The following is a 16,160-nucleotide window of genomic DNA, read 5'->3' on the forward strand; positions in this document are numbered from 1 at the left end:
ATCCCACTTTAACCACACGAGACACTGTTGTTGATCTGTTGGCTGATCTTGAAACAACTATTGATGTTGCCTCATTTGGATGTTCCACAAACAACGATCTCTGCTGCTTCAACTACATGTTACAGATTCTACTATTACAGAATGTTGGCAATGTCAAATATTATCTCAAATAACCCAGTCTCCAAAGAGGTTGCAATGGCTATCACCACTAATACTACAACTGCTTATGCTGCTCTTCCGGTTACATAATAAATTTCCACAGCTCATTTCTCACGTACACAAGTGGGGATATGGAGGAGGAAGAGATATGAAGCCAACTCAAAAAGGTCGAAGAGCATTTAATACCGTTAGTAGGCGCCGTGGAGGTCAAACTACTCTCTTGAACTCCTATGCGTATAGAAGCCATACAAAAGAACATGTAATTTAGAAGAAAGAAAACACATTCCCAAACTGTATTGCAGGGTTGTCATGTGGATTTAAAGCAAATCTAGCTCACAATTTGCATATTTTTCTTCTAAGCTCACTTTGCAAATTAGAAGTATTCCCTTCAATATTTACATAGTTTGCTAATATCTATACTATTAAAATGGATTCCCAAAAATCTACTTATTGCACTATTTTATTAACTAATTATTTTTTTGGTCTTATTTTATATTTATGTAACTATATAAAATTCAATTCAATGCCTTTAATTAATCCTAACAGCTTTTAGTTAGTACTCAACTAACTTAGCTTTTAATTATTATTCGACAAACTTCGGTGGACCAAGTTTATAAATCATCTTTTTGGACGTACACTAAAGAGTTATATATACAAATCCAATATACTAAAACATATCATCTCTAAACCTATCACATGACATATCCTAATATATCAAAACTATATTGCTCCTTTCATCGAACTATGGCTCTCAAAATCAAAAAGCTCCGAAAGTATATAATATTACATGCAAACTTTAATTAGGATATTCGAGTATATCTTTTGGTATTTTCGAATATTTAGGATTCAGAAAAGACTCAATATACCCAAAATGGATCTGAAAACTTGTAAAATATCTAAAATTTTGTTAAGATTTGAGAGAAGATTGGTGAGAATGTGTTGTCTATTTATTATTGCTTACCCCACTATATATAGTGGTTCATACAAGGTGGAATCAAAGGGAAAATTGATTACAAAGATACTCTATATAATGACATGGTCAAACTCATAAAGACTAAGGTTGAATGGGTCTTCCATGTGGTTGGATGTAAACCCCCAATGGACTCTAGTCTTCAACTTGTATGGTCTAGGTTATAAACCATCCACTTCATGATTCATAACACTCCCCCTTGGATGCCATAACCATATAGGGTTTGTAACATGTTAATGTTGCCTCATTAAAACCTCTCCCGGAAAACCCAAAACCCAATGTGGTAAAAAGGGAAACCAGAGAAAGGAAAAAGAGTACAACACACATTACTCCCCCTGATTTGGACATCACTGAAGGTCCTTGAGTCTACGCGTGCCAATCTTGTTGCGTGAACTTCCTGAATATGCAAGAGGGCAATGATTTGGTGAAGAGGTTGGCTGAGTTTTCACTAGACCGGATCTGAAGGACGTTGACCTCTCCAGCTTTCTGCAACTCATGAGTAAAGAAGAACTTGGGTAGAATATGTTTGGTTCGGTCACCTTTTTGATATACCCGTCTTTGAGTTGAGCAATGCAAGCTGCATTATCTTCATATATGATGGTCAGACCCGTTGGGTCGCATATGGACGCATAATGTGGTCTTATACCTTTTGTTCAAAGATGAACTTCGATCTTATAGCTTATCTTTATGATAGCTTATTCATTCATACCACAACTTGGTTGGTTCATGCTGAGAATTCGACCAACCATAAGTATTACCAAAATTTGGCTAATTTGTGGTGATGGTCTATAACCTTTTCTAAGGTTTAATGAATTAACCTATCTTAGGCTGGTTAGTATAAAACACAAGGAATTTAAAATTCCTCTATGGACTGATTTGAATTGTTCTTATAGAACTCTTCACTTGCTTACATGTAGTAATTTAATTTAGTCCATGAACAACTTTAGGAAAATGATGTTCAAGAGAAATTCTTTTCTCATCTTTTGATTCTGAGCTCAATACCGTTTGGTAAACCTTTTGGTACCAATAATATTATCATCATCATCCAGTGAGTCATATATAGCATACTACATCTTTTGAATTTCTTCCAGACATCATATGTGGTGAAATATGTAGTAGTATCCACCACATTGGATTATATAGACCTTTCCCGGTCTGTCTCACGATTTATCCTTCTTTCAGGATTTATATATTCACTGGGCATCATATGGCATTTACATATTCATGGCCAATACAATACGCCTTTTATATATCACTTTAAACCCCACGTTTCTTTCATTATTCATTATGAGTACTCTTGTGTGGGTTTATGATCCTCGATACATATCTTTGTATTCATGTGCTACATACTTGCGCATTTTCTATGTATGTGTCGACACACTTATATATATATATATATATATATATATATATATATATATATATATAGTTTCTTTTAGTTCCAGACATGGTATAAATCAATTTGAGATTTCATTATCTAGGACCTTAATAACCTTATAACTTGGCGTCCCAAGCTATATAGTATGGTACCTAGTTGTTCAGCTGGTCAGCCTTATATCTCAATGTCTGGAATGGTTTCCTTTAATAAAACTCGAATTTTATCTCATGCACCTTTCTTTCTTTCCGAGGTTCCTTAGAATTTATGGAACTTTATTTGGAACATTTATTTGGTCTATCTTATATAGACTTTGTAGCAACTTGGTTGTGTCTTTAAGACATCAAAACCGTGTGGTGCTAAGCTGGAATGACATAGTCATTCTTTCTCTCGGGTCAATGTGTCTGGCATTTTATTTTGCTATCATTGTAGCATATGGACGTCTATAAATTATTTTCTAGTCCGAGGATCTTTGCCAAGACATTGATGGTTGATACCAGATGGTAGATACCATTCTTTATCATTCTTTATACCAGCTTATTACTTTTCTCCTTTCATTGTTGGATATTCGGATTCATAAACCTTATGTAATCCTTGTTCCTTGGTCTATAATTAGATCACCCATTTTGGCTCAAGGTTTCTTTTAAACTTATGGAGAAAGTATATTCATAATATATATCCAACATATATTCCCAATCCTCTTTATGAGATTCTAAGATCACATGATCTTAGATGGCACATATATTTGTGGTGGATTCTTTCATAATATCTTAAGATGATATATGTCTGGACTCATGACCCGTATCAGTCTGAGGTGGGAATATCTATGATCACTTATATGGCCTGATATAATTACTATGGCCTGATGCAGGTTCATTCTTTTATAACTCATGGTGTCCCCAAGCATATGGACTTTTAGAATTTGAACCTTATAGGTAATGGTCTTTATATCAAATTCAACCAATATGTAATATGGTTGTGGACCATGTTTCACGGATTTTAGTATGGTCATGTATCATGGGATTTGTCCTCACTCTCCCTCATGAACATACTCAAATTCGTGGTGCTTGGGACAATAAATTCCCTTGTGCATAGATATATTGCACACACGTGAGATCTTATGGGATAACATTTGTGCCCTTTTAAATATTTGCATCATAATCCGAATGGCTAAGTATGGTAATGCCATCTAAGTGATAAATTTTGTGGGTTAATCAAACATGATTGCCCTGGCTATTTGCCTAATATCATATTGATCACTAGATCAATAGAGAATGTAGTCTCGACCACTTAGGCGATTTTAATTTAGGTACTCTTATTCCCTTTTGTCCATTGTTGGAAACTATTTTTTCTTCTTAATTCAATGGACTTTATAGGGTGAATATAATGCCATTTAGGCAAAGCCTTGGTCGAGCTTCTTTTCCTTTCTTTCAAGGAATGTCCAGTTGAGTTCAAGAGTATTTTATAACTGAGCCTGAATGGCAGAGCATGTCGTGCCATTTGTCAAAGGCTTCTTTGAACTCTTTGGAAAAGTGAGTTGGGGTATTAATCCTCAATCATATTTATCTTGGCACAATAAAGGCATATAGATATAGTTTCTTATCAAACAACAGTTTGAATAAGATAATGATGAACTCAAAGTAATTCATTTTATTAATGAAGTCGTGTATAAAACAAAGTATCAAAGCAATTCATGAAACATAAACTCAAGAAACATGAAAATGAGAATGTCAAAAGACAATTATATAATACGGCCTTCACAATGCATGTGTGGCCATATGGCGCTCAACTTCAGCTTCATCAGCTATAGGAGGCCTCATCTCATTATTCTTTAGCTCAATGTATCTTTTCTGAAGCTTGTCAAATCTGTTGATGGTATCTTTGATTTTCTGCTTTCTTTGTTCAGAAGCCAAAAGATATGACAAAAGGTCATTATAAGTGGTGAACTTCTTAGCCGTGTGTAGCAACAGCACATCCTTTGGATGGAATATGGAATGTGGAGTAGGTCTTATATAATAAAGAATAATGTGTTATCCTTTCAACACATAGTTCAAGACTATAAGCAATATCCATCAGAGCAGAATTATATTTGTCCACGGATTCAAAATCCTGGAATCTGAGGATCTCCCATTCATGGTTGGCCTTTTGCCACGATACCGGTTTGAACCTTTTCCTTAACTGTAACCAAAGGCCACAAGGATCCTCAACATGGAGATACAGGTCTCTTAATTCCTCAGTGAGATGATAACGAATAATCGTTATAGCTCTATGCCTTTCACTGTCAATGATATCATTGTACTCATTGATGCATTGTCCGAGTCCTTTGGATCTCAGGGCAACAAGAGTATTCTTTACCCATTCTAGGTAATTATCTCCAGAGAGATTTATGGCAGACTAATCTGAGGGTTCAAATCTCGACATCTGAATATTTAACGAGTAATTCAAGCACTCAGAATTCTATGTAAGCAATAGAATAAATCAATGTATATGGTTTCAATAAGGTTTTCCCCCAAATCATATAATCTATTTGCTTAAGCAATCTTAGTATGAGAATGATCAATTGATCATTGCATCTAGTAATCCTTTTAATTATATTTTAATTATAATTCAAATTGGATTGATTATATATATAGGGTATTAAGGCCCTTTAGAATTTGAATAAGGATCAATCATCATTTTATTAAATGAGATCAAACAAGATGGATGAAATCAAGCAAATGCATGGATCAAGAAATAGCTGAATGCATGTTCAGAACTAAGCATTGGACTTAAACAATCTATACGTGATTCCTAATGCATGAGGCTATTTGGTTTTCAAAGATCATAAAGCAAAAACCGATTCTTTCCCCCTTTTACAGGGTAAACCAAGACAAGAAAATTTTATAATTTTCAGGATATGTCTAGAACAAATTCAATTAGATTTTCAATTAATCGGTTTCAAAGCTGGTTTATGTTTTCAAATTAAACAAACATGCTTAACTTTAAAAATAACCGATTTAATCTAATTAGATGCAAGCAATATGAACCAATTTAGATTTTATTTTAAATGCCCCATGATTAGAATGATCTATTATATGTATGCATGTTCAGTTTTAATAAAACTATATGACAAGTGGATGCATGAAAATGATCAGTCCATGATATGTGTATGATCTAACAATTTACTAATCCATGTTTGATCTAATAGATGCTATCAGGTATGTATAGATGATCAGTATATAATTCAATCATCACAAAATCAGTTTTCAAGGTTGGTTTTTAGATCAAGATAAATTTATATCATTTGTTCAAACTATAATGAACCGATTTCAAGGCCGGTTTAGATTTAGATAAATTTTGACAAACAACTATGTGATCAAATGATTTCAACTTAGTATTTATTTTAGCCTACGTCATAACTATTTAAATCAAGACTATATGTTATAATATTTTGATAAATACTACCTAGTCAAAGATATGCATTTAAAACAATCATAAAAGTTTTAAATTTTGATCAGTTACAATATAAAACATCAATGGTCAAAGATATGCACTGATTAGGATTTAAGTTTTGATATCTTTGGGTTTGACTGAAAGATTATGGCTGAAAAGATTGTGGCCAGAAAAGGTCATGGCCGGAAAAAAATCATGGCCGGGTTTGGATTTAGGGGTTCAGCCGATTATTGCTTAGAGTTTAGGGGATTGATAAAAATCAAGCAAAAAGGATTTAGGGAATTGATATGTATAATGGCCATCAAGATACATATTCGGTTATAAAACAAACAAGGGGATTTGAGATTTTGATGTGGATAAGGGCCGATTTGGATCGGTAAGCACATCGAATGGGATTAAGATTTTGATGGCCAGCTTATTCATCCGGCTATACAGCCGGTAATACGGCCAAACAAAGATTATGGGTTTCAATCCTTTAGTCAATCCGGATTTAAGGCCGGATCAAAATAGGAGAAAGGAGAACCGATTTTAAGGCTTGCTAGCTAAAAGGGGTTTATGATTTTCTCTAATATCTTTTATAATTTCAAATAGTTCTTAGAAACAAGATTCATATAAATCTTAAATTATTAATAAGTTTTATAAGTTTTTAAAGATTCTTAGATCTTTAGATATTCAAATAATTTTAGAATCAAGATTCATATAGATCTTAGATTCAAGATTAATATTTGTGATAATTTTAGATCTATAGATTTTTATAAGTTTTATGATTCAAATAGATCTAATAATCAGGATTCAGATATGTGGTGTTCTTAGATTTTATGGATAGATTAGTTTACCTTTTAGAAAACACCAAATTGATCTGAATGGACCACCGTGAGAGAGAGCTGATCCGCGGATGAGCTGGTTGAGAGAGAGGTGGAGGAGCTGGCCGGAAAACCGTGAGAGGGATAGATTTGGCCGGCGGAGCAAGGCTGAGGGCCGGAAGAGATGGCCGGAAAAGAGATGATCGTCGGCGGATGGGATTGCTCCGGTGGAGAGAGTCTCGTGCTGACAACGTGTTAAGATTTGAGAGAAGATTTGTGAGAATGTGTTGTCTATTTCTTATTGCTTACACCACTATATATAGTGGTTCATACAAGGTGGAGTCAAAGGGAGAATTGATTACAAAGATAATCTACATAATGACATGGTCAAACTCATAAATACTAAGGTTGAATGGGTCTTCCATGTGGCTGAATGTAAACCTCTAATGAACTCTAGTCTTGAACTTGTATGGTGTAGGTTATGGACCACCCACTTCATGATTCATAACAAATTTTCAATTATCCAAAATTTTATCTAAAATCTAATCTGAGGAGTCGAAATTACCAAAAAAATTACCCGATTACCCGAATTATATTTATGAAAATATGATTGTTTTTACCCTAAACTCGAAACCATAACCGCAAACTCTAACCCAAAACATAAAATGTATTCATAATACCAAAAATATACTATAATACAAAAATATAACTAATATATACAAGAAATTTCAGGTATTTCAAATATGTGATGGGATCTCGGTTAGGACATAGACCAGAAACAAAATCCGTATGAATATTTTAGCCTAGACTTGACTGAATCGAACCTGTAATTTTTTTGTTTGTTCTCATTCAAATTTTGTGAAAAATAAAAAACTCAAGTCTATAAAAAATTAACATGTAGGCGGATTAAAATCTAGTTGTTTTAAAAAATATATATATTATTTATGGGTGAATTGTTCACACAATATTTGCGTAAGCAGGGAGTGAACAAAGAGGCTGTTACAGTCATAGAAGTCCGATACGTACACGACTCCGATTTCAAAAAAACCCAATCAAAAATCAAATCTCTCGACGAAGAACCTCGAATTGCGATTTCAGCTCAGCTCTCCAATCGTTGCAAACTATGACTACTTGTGGCCTCTGGACGCCGCCGTCTTTCTCTCCCCGCCGGAGACTCTGTAACTTCTCTTCCAGCCGCCGGTCTCCACTCTCGGTGATCAGATTCGACGAAGAGCGCGTCTCACGAAGAGTCTTCTGCAGCGACAACCAGGAGAACACCAATAAGGATCGGCCTCAACCTTCCGGAATCCAAGTCTACGGCGAGATCGAGAGGTAAAGCCACTTTCAGATTCTTCGTTAATCTCACTGTTTACGAATCGATTCGACTCGATTCTTCAGGTTGCTAACAGAGACTGTCAAGCAATCTCAAAGTAGCTTCGCTGGAACCGCCGACTGGTCAGAAGTAGAGGTGTGTGTTTAATGGTGGTGATTGATGGTTCTTTGGCTGTATTGTATGGAGTGTTGATTCACTGAGCTTGTGTTGTAGGGAGCATGGGTGCTCAGACCTAGAAACTCGAATCCAAAGATGGTTGCTCATTTCATTGGAGGGATATTCGTTGGTGCAGCGCCTCAGCTTACCTATCGACTGTTTCTTGAGAGATTAGCTGAGAAGTAAGGACGCTTTTTTTTTTAATATGATTCTTGTATTATTTGAGTCAATTCTTTTGATCAGTTTTTATTTAAAAGAAGGTATACTACTAGTCTGACTCTCTAAGTTGTTATGTCCATGTTGTGCAGGGATGTTTTGGTTATTGCCACACCATATGCTAGTGGTTTTGACCATTTCGCTATTGCCGATGAAGTTCAATTTAAGTTTGATAGATGCTGCCGATCTCTACATGAATCTGTGAGTGAATAGCTTTGTTTTTTTGCTCCTGGATATAAACATACATTGGTGTTCGTATATTGGAACATAAGTAATTACTTTCCTCTCAACAGGTGCAGGATCTTCCATCTTTTGGGATCGGTCATTCATTGGGTTCCCTCATTCACCTTCTCATTGGTAACTATTGTGAATGTATAAAAAACTGATTCAGCTCTCATTAGTTTTTTTTTTTTTATTGAGTTGGTTTGCTTGTAATTCAGGATCAAGGTATGCTGTTCAGCGAAATGGAAATGTATTTATGGCATTCAACAACAAGGTAAATTTATATTGTAGACTTCCCAGACTAGCTTTCCAATAGATGAAGACCATGTGATCTGTCACACCTATCACAGAACATGTAAAGGTGAAATCTTTATGGAACCTCTAATTTTGCAGGAAGCGAGCTTAGCTATTCCTTTGTTCTCCCCAGTTCTCGTCCCCATGGCTCAAAGCCTTGGACCACTCTTATCACAGGTTGCAACATCGCCGACAGTCCGCCTTGGGGTGAGCTTCTGATTCCTTTGCTTTCGGTGATTGTGTTTGATCTAATTCGTTTCCTAACTTAAGAAGTTCCGTCATGACTCTACTAACTTAACTCCTTGATGATTTTTGTTTCTCTAATTTTGATATTTGACACATTAAGTAGCTCTGCTTTCTACCTTGTCTATCCTCTTTCTTTGTTGATGTTGTTGGCAAATAACTAACAACAAAAGCTACTTGCAGGCAGAGATGACCCGAAAGCAATTAGAAACTCTCAGCCCTCCCATCATGAAGCAAATTCTACCATTAGTGGAACAGCTCCCTCCCTTGTACATGGACTTGGTAAAAGGAAGAGAAGATTTTATTCCGAAACCAGAAGAAACAAGACGCCTAGTATGTGACCCCTATAATGTTCTTGTATTTATGTTTCATCATGGAGCCTTATCTCGTCTTGATAACCATATATCACACTACATCATTACTAATTGAGAGATTCTTGCTAATTTATCTTCAGATAAGATCCTACTATGGAATCTCAAGGAATCTGTTGATAAAGTTCGAGGATGATTCAATAGATGAAACACCAATCCTAGCCCAGGTTCTTGGCGTGGAATCATCCATAAGCTCAAAGCTAGACATGTCTATCCGTACACTTCCAGGGGATCACGGTCTTCCTCTGCAACAGGTACTGAGTTCGGTTTTAACACAGTGAAGATACTCTTCAAAAACACCGAACAGCAGAAACTTTTTTTTGTTGCTCTGAATGAGGTCGTAACATTGAAAGCGATTTATGTTGGTATCTGGTCAGGCCCTTCCCGATGTCCCACCAGCAATGGCTGACGCTGTGAACCGAGGAAGTGAGTTCTTGGCGAATATGGCTGTTGGAACACCGTGGGAGTCTGTAGCTAAAGAGGTTGGAGGTACGCTTGGAATGGACTCGAAGATTCTTCGTGCATACACGTCCAAAGATCTTGCCCAGCTCGTGGATGCAATCACATCTTGGATGGCTTCAAATATGGGTCCAAAACTTCTGAGATCATAGTGTTGTTACTCATGTACACAAAGTAAACTAAAAATACAGGTAAATGTATACATAAAAGTTGACCGAATTATCATATGCTTATAATGTTATTATAACTTTGTTTGTAGACATCATTACATATATTTTAGCATTCTAGAACGCATAAGGGTCTCTCAACAAGTTGATAGAGACTTGTTCAACCAAAAACGGTAAGCACACTTGAAGTGTACACGGGCCTACTCTTCGTGATAGAGATACAAGCCGAGACCAAATCGAGCACATGCTCTGCAAAATGCCATTTCCTCAGCTGCAGCAACTGGATCCTCGATGTGATCATCAGTGATCGTTACTGTCCCTGTCGATTCGCGGTGTGCCTGCATTACATGGAAACTTCAGCTTCTTTTGAAAAGTGTCACACACAGAGAAAAGAAAGACACAAAAAAACTTGGTCATGTATCTACATAAGTCGCAACACGAGACAAACAAACCGGCTCTTAATGATTTTAACATAATAGTATACTGTGAAAGCTACTATTAAGATACATGAGCTAAGGATACCAGCAGGGTCTTTCCTCTAGGAAGAGACAATGAGGCAGAACAGGAAGAGAAAGTGAATGTGGAGGAGCGTCTTACCTCACCATCAGAGCCACGAATGGTAAGACGATAAACAACAGTGACATTACCATTCTCTGAGAAAATGACGTCACGAACCTCCCCACACCAACCTTAAGAACAAAAGAGAATAAGATTAGTCTCTGCAGAGAAAAGTACAAGATGCAATGTTCGGTGGTACAGACCAGGTGCGTAGAAGCTGAGCATACGATTAGCATGGAACCTACAAACAAAACTCCAAGAGTTCAGATCGAGAAGCAGCAGCAGCAACAAAGATTTAAATTAGTGAAGGGATCAAAATCGAGTACCAAGGGATAAAGCCAGAAGAAGCAGCACTGGATCCAGGATCGTGGCTCTTGACGATGTTATCAGGGATCTTCTTGTTGAGATCGCGAAGTATCTCAATCAAAGGCCGAGTGATGGAGGAAGAGGACGAGAACTTGTCCAAAGGCACTACGTAGTTCGAGTTAGGTACCGCTTTTTTCTTCCCGGCGTCTCCAACTCCACCGCTGCTGCATATGACTCCACGCCACGCCGTTAACGTTTCCCGGCGAACCGCGACAGTTGCTGGGAAGAATCTTCCAGTGAGCGCATCGGCGGCAGTAGATGGTGTGGGGTTTTTGAAGATCGTAGTGGAGGTCTGCATTTGCAAAGCCATTTTTTTTGTTTCTAGCGAAGAGATGAGTGGAGAAAGGAGCAAAAACTCTGATTTAAGACAGAACAGGAAAAGAGTGAGACGAGATTTGTCCGCTACTTAACGTGCTGCTTTCTTCCCTCTTTGTAGTAGGTGAAGGTGGGATAGGTGGGGAAACTCAAACCAACCAACCCCTTTTAAGTTTCTTTTTATTAGTATTTGACTTCAGTTTTTGATTTACAATAATGATCAATAAATGAATCAACTATCACGGATTCATTTGTTTTTTATTTACTCATGCCATATTAATATAATGATTAAAATAATGAAACATCTATTGAACAAAGAAAAAAGTAATGAAACATCTTAGAATAGTTTTCTAATTGAGCTAGAAATGTTAAATGTTATGAAATATGAATTTTTCCTCCCAAAAATCTTACGTCAAAGTTAGCCAGGGTAGTTTGAACATTTGGTGGAGTTAGAAGTTCTGTTCCAGTGGCATGTATTTGGCTCTAGAGCCTGGAAGAACCTATCCAAGCATGAGTATCAATTTCAGATTTCTTGTAAATTTAAGTCGAGCGCTAAACAGGGCCTAAACAGAATCCCAATTCTCTAACGAAATTCGCTTGCAGCTCTGAAACATTCTTGAATTACAAAAAGGGCAAAGAAGCTTTAATCAAAACAAAGACCGAGATAGAGAAAGTGTTGGTCGTCCCCAACTTATTCAACAAATCCAAAGTCATAAAACACCCATGCTAAGCAATTGAGAAAATAGTAAAAACCCAAATCACTAAACGTTTCCTCTCACACAGAGAGCATACTAGTCGATAAGAAAAACACCAACCCAAAAGAAAAAAAACTCCATAATAGATGTCTCAGACATAACAAAGGTAAACCGTAGCAAGACTTCTTCACTCTCCACCAGTTTCTTCATTCTTCACCTGTTATAACACCACCTTAAGCAAAGCATTCTTAACAAAAACCTAGGTTTCAAATAGATATCCTTTTACCTTTCGAAAAAGATGCTTCTTCACTTAATTTCCAATTTCTTCAGCGCGACCTCGATAGCCCACGCAGACTGGTTCAAGCTTGGTGGTGGACCTTCTCCCTGAACCAGCGATGTTGATGACTTGATTGATTGCTATTCAGATTCATCGTCATCATAAACATCCAAATCCTCATCAAATGCAGTCATGTCAAGCTGGTAACGAAGTATCCCTCCTACTCCTCCAAACCCTCTGCAAAACTGAGACCCTTCCTGCGACTTGTTCGTCACAAACTCCAGCGCACAGCCGAAACGCTTGTACTCGTTAGCCAGCCACTCCAGCAGCGACATCTTGTCCTCCACGTCCAAGTCGTTATTGTCGACTTTGAAGTTCTCAGTGTTGGCTTCCTGCTCCTTGTTCAGGTGCTTAATCACAGTCTCACCAGTGGTGCTGTTCTTCAACACATATCTGTTGATGTCAAGGTTCTCCCATACGATTAGCGTCTCAACAGCACCTGAATCCAAAGCGTTCAGAGTATCCTCCACGCCAAACACATACTTCCCCGTGTCCTGGCTTATCTCCTCAAAGTACTTGCCTATCAAACGCTTCTCCTGGATGAACTTCACGTTGGCAAGGATCTCAGATGAAAGCTCGATGGCCTGGTTGAAACCGTTTTCTCCTCCGTATGATACGTCCACCACGTTCAGTATCTTGGCAGCAAGCCGGGGATCAAACATGTCAGACTGGCTCAGCTCAGTCTTGAAATCGGCAGAACCGGCGAGTATCAGACCAGACACATTAGGCTGACTAGTCGCAGGGTTGATGTAGTACTGCGTGGCGAGCTCGGCGGTTTTCCTCACGTAGTTGTGACGCTTCTCCATACGCAGACGCGCAAACCGAAGAGCAGACTGCCCTCCTCTCCCGTGCTTCTTCGGAAGATCAACAGAGAACTTGTGGAGCACCTCGCGGGTGTTACCGCTCAAAGTTCCAAAGAGAGTCCCGTTCCCGTCCATCACAATGAAACCAAACTTGTCATCAGACTCCAGCAGTTCATTCAGAGCTTCGGTGTGGAACTTGTTGTCGCAGAGGTAGAGAGTGTTGTTGATGGGCTTGAAAGGCTCAAAGTCAATGGTAACCTTCTTCTCCTTGCCCTCGTCGTTGACAATGGTTCCAGTGTAGAGGACAAGACCGTTGGGAGGGACCCTGTTGTAAAGTTTCAGCCTTTGCTGTGCAGAGGTGATGGCACCCAGAACAGACTGGCGATTGACTCTGCTCTTGATGTTGGAAGCAGTTCCATACTCATCGCCCAACATCTTAGTGACACGAGAAACCTGATCACGCGGAGGCATGATGAGGGAGATCATGCTAGTTCCATTGCCCCTGGCAGCTTCAAGGGACTTGATGAGCTTCTTAATCTTCCATATCTCAATGTTCTTGTCGTCACCATGATTGTCTCCCATTTTAACCTGTAAAGACAACAGAACAGAAGCTAGTTAATACCGATAAACATGTTAATCAACTCAGGAAATAGAACTCGAGCAGAGAAACATAATCCTCAATCAAATACTGTCGTAAGACCAAATCAATTCATCCAAATACCAAAATTCTTAATGCAGTAATCAGAATATGATTTCACCGTAAAAATTTACATGAAGGATTAAATATGATTTTAACAGACTATACAAAGAGTAAAGAACATAGCAGTCGTAGATCTACCCTTTAAATAAGTTCTCCAAAAAACAATCTCTTAAAGAATAGCTGATCTAATATAACATCTGACCTAATCATGAGAAAAGGGCATAACTGAACCCTAAAAATACGATTCAAGATAATCAAAACAGAAACCATATAATAAATCATAATATAAAAAAGTAAAGTAGATCCCAGATTATAAGTTTTGCTCACACACAATCTTATAAAATAATATTCAACTCATGAAACCTACCTAATCGCAAGAAAAATCCGAAAGACAATTTACAGTTAGAGATCAAAAATTCCTCAAAAGAAATAACAATGAACACATACAAACAAGCAATCAGATCACGCGATCTGATAGATCGAAACGAGCGATTATCAATCAAACAATTAGCAAAACGTAAGAACATCCCCAAAAGATGAAGATCGGAAAATCACCTGAAGAAAAGCTCACGCGAGAGGGAAGGAGAGGGATTGCGTATTCCTTCGAGAGAGCTTTTTTTTCCGTGTCTGAAAGCAATCAATGTTGTGGCAGAGAAAGAGTATTTATATTGTTTGTTTATGCAGAGACGTGACCTAGTCACCCCCCAACCTTTAACCGACCTTACTGTACTCTTTTAATGGGCCTAAGCCCAATAAAGTATTTATAATGTTTGTTTATGCAGAGACGTAAGTCACCCCAACCTTTAACCGACCTTAATGGACTCTCTTAATGGGCCTAAGCCCAATATCTTAAACATTTCCATTTTCCTTTTTCAATTCCCACCCGCACAGAGAGTTTCGTCATTTGTACAACTGTAGAAGGAGAGGAAGAAGAAGTAGGAGCGATGGCATGGAGAGGAAACATATCGAAGTCTCTCAAAGAGCTCAGGATTCTCCTCTGCCAATCTTCCCCAGCTAGCGCTTCCACCAGGTTTCTCTCCATCTTCATTCTTTCGTCTTTTGATCAAACCAAAATCTGCGAGATCGGCGAATTCGATAGACCATTTTTAGGGTTTTCAATTGTGTATGAAGAGGGTTTTGATTCGTTTCAGGACGTTCGTGGAGAAGAATTACAAAGATTTGAAGACTCTGAACCCTAAGTTCCCTTTCCTGATCCGCGAATGCAGTGGGATCCAGCCTCAGATGTGGGCCAGATATGGTATTATCCTTTAAAACCTTGGCTATCGATGATAATGTATTGTGTGTAGCAACGATTATGCATATTTGGTTTTGTGCTTTTAAGATCATCTGCATAGTGCCTAGCCGCTTAGATGATTACATGAATTGATTGCTGTGTGTAACCCCTAGGGAACTGGTCATTCTCATTGCTAGCTAGATAATAGAGAATGCGACTTCTTCTTATGTTTGACTTTGATGTGGTTGCCAAAATTATATTTTGTGTTCCTACTGTTGTTGTTCCTCTCTTTTCTTCTGGTTTTGAGCAGCTAAAATTATTGAGGCCATCTTCTGTTAAGAGAACTTTATCATCTTGAATCTGTCGTGGTGTGAAAATAAATAGTACTGGAAATCATGTCTCTTATCCTGCAATACAGAGAATCTGTGCTCATGCAAATGAGTATGTTTAGGAAGTTGTTAGCTTTGAGCTCAGAGAGGATCATTCAACAATTGTTTAACAAAAATCCGCCTTTTCATGACTGTTATAGGGGGTTAGGTGAAAGTAGCGCTTGTGCGTAATGGGCCAACATTTTTGTTGTTCTTGTATTCGACTTTGGCAACTAGTATCATCTGTTTGTTGTGTCTTCGTTAACTTGTGCCTTGGCTTACTTGTGGTAGATATGGGAGTGGAGAGGTGTGTAAACTTGGATGGTATGAACGAGTCACAGATTCTCAAGTCTCTTGAAGACCTTGTGAAAGCCGGAGGAGCTACAAAAGCCTAAAAGGTTTTTTTTTTTTTAACCTGAGATGATCCCGAATAAGATACAAACTTGAAACACATTCAATCTTGACTGTTCCTGTTATTCTATTACTTTGCAACTACTTGGGTGTCATATCGCCTTTCGTTTTTGTTTGTACTCCTTGAACTTGTTATCAAATGAACCTTCCGTATGATTGTTGAAAACATATTA

The 16,160-nt window shown here is 37.8% G+C and overlaps 4 protein-coding genes across 5 annotated transcripts; 2 read left to right on the forward strand and 2 right to left on the reverse strand.

The window, feature by feature from the left end:
* Positions 1 to 7,699: 7,699 nt before the first annotated feature.
* BNAC07G26220D lies at positions 7,700 to 10,327 on the forward strand. The gene is made up of 10 exons (XM_013788797.3): positions 7,700 to 8,071; positions 8,138 to 8,207; positions 8,286 to 8,410; positions 8,537 to 8,645; positions 8,738 to 8,801; positions 8,885 to 8,940; positions 9,060 to 9,167; positions 9,387 to 9,536; positions 9,658 to 9,828; positions 9,952 to 10,327. Exons 1-10 carry the CDS (start codon positions 7,863 to 7,865, stop codon positions 10,183 to 10,185), a joined length of 1,296 nt encoding a protein of 431 aa, XP_013644251.1. The 5' UTR covers positions 7,700 to 7,862; the 3' UTR covers positions 10,186 to 10,327.
* Positions 10,232 to 11,632, reverse strand: LOC106348954 (DNA repair RAD52-like protein 2, chloroplastic). Its single transcript, XM_013788798.3, has 4 exons — positions 11,085 to 11,632; positions 10,962 to 10,999; positions 10,798 to 10,889; positions 10,232 to 10,538 (listed from the first exon to the last, which is right to left on the reverse strand). Exons 1-4 carry the CDS (start codon positions 11,432 to 11,434, stop codon positions 10,401 to 10,403), a joined length of 618 nt encoding a protein of 205 aa, XP_013644252.1. The 5' UTR covers positions 11,435 to 11,632; the 3' UTR covers positions 10,232 to 10,400.
* Positions 11,633 to 12,104: 472 nt separating this feature from the next.
* On the reverse strand, positions 12,105 to 14,658 carry LOC106348956 (eukaryotic peptide chain release factor subunit 1-1). 2 transcript variants are annotated; one of them, XR_002660090.2, is made up of 3 exons: positions 14,530 to 14,657; positions 12,421 to 13,862; positions 12,105 to 12,351 (listed from the first exon to the last, which is right to left on the reverse strand). XR_002660090.2 is itself a non-coding variant. In XM_022706297.2 (2 exons), the coding sequence occupies exon 2, from the start codon at positions 13,854 to 13,856 to the stop codon at positions 12,552 to 12,554; it is 1,305 nt and encodes a 434-aa protein (XP_022562018.1). In that variant the 5' UTR covers positions 13,857 to 13,862; positions 14,530 to 14,658; the 3' UTR covers positions 12,281 to 12,551. The 2 variants fall into 2 exon arrangements, 1 of the variants encoding a protein (XP_022562018.1); XM_022706297.2 differs by having other exon boundaries at positions 12,281 to 13,862; positions 14,530 to 14,658.
* Positions 14,659 to 14,830: 172 nt separating this feature from the next.
* LOC106348957 (NADH dehydrogenase [ubiquinone] 1 alpha subcomplex subunit 2) lies at positions 14,831 to 16,143 on the forward strand. The gene is made up of 3 exons (XM_013788800.3): positions 14,831 to 15,004; positions 15,126 to 15,232; positions 15,868 to 16,143. Exons 1-3 carry the CDS (start codon positions 14,919 to 14,921, stop codon positions 15,969 to 15,971), a joined length of 297 nt encoding a protein of 98 aa, XP_013644254.1. The 5' UTR covers positions 14,831 to 14,918; the 3' UTR covers positions 15,972 to 16,143.
* Positions 16,144 to 16,160: the final 17 nt, after the last annotated feature.

Source organism: Brassica napus, chromosome C7, assembly GCF_020379485.1.
Source record: "Brassica napus cultivar Da-Ae chromosome C7, Da-Ae, whole genome shotgun sequence".
Lineage (NCBI taxonomy): Eukaryota > Viridiplantae > Streptophyta > Magnoliopsida > Brassicales > Brassicaceae > Brassica > Brassica napus.

Excerpts from the sequence above, each read along its gene's own strand:
- BNAC07G26220D (XM_013788797.3), top strand. The coding sequence starts at position 7,863 with ATGACTACTTGTGGCCTCTGGACGCCGCCGTCTTTCTCTCCCCGCCGG. Across the intron at positions 8,072-8,137 it reads GTCTACGGCGAGATCGAGAG|GTTGCTAACAGAGACTGTCA; the intron begins GTAAAGCCACTT and ends TCGATTCTTCAG. Across the intron at positions 9,168-9,386 it reads CGCCGACAGTCCGCCTTGGG|GCAGAGATGACCCGAAAGCA; the intron begins GTGAGCTTCTGA and ends AGCTACTTGCAG.
- LOC106348954 (XM_013788798.3), bottom strand. The coding sequence starts at position 11,434 with ATGGCTTTGCAAATGCAGACCTCCACTACGATCTTCAAAAACCCCACA. Across the intron at positions 11,000-11,084 it reads TCTTCTGGCTTTATCCCTTG|GTTCCATGCTAATCGTATGC; the intron begins GTACTCGATTTT and ends TTTTGTTTGTAG. Across the intron at positions 10,539-10,797 it reads TTCGTGGCTCTGATGGTGAG|GCACACCGCGAATCGACAGG; the intron begins GTAAGACGCTCC and ends CATGTAATGCAG.
- LOC106348956 (XM_022706297.2), bottom strand. The coding sequence starts at position 13,856 with ATGGGAGACAATCATGGTGACGACAAGAACATTGAGATATGGAAGATT.
- LOC106348957 (XM_013788800.3), top strand. The coding sequence starts at position 14,919 with ATGGCATGGAGAGGAAACATATCGAAGTCTCTCAAAGAGCTCAGGATT. Across the intron at positions 15,005-15,125 it reads CCAGCTAGCGCTTCCACCAG|GACGTTCGTGGAGAAGAATT; the intron begins GTTTCTCTCCAT and ends GATTCGTTTCAG. Across the intron at positions 15,233-15,867 it reads TCAGATGTGGGCCAGATATG|ATATGGGAGTGGAGAGGTGT; the intron begins GTATTATCCTTT and ends TACTTGTGGTAG.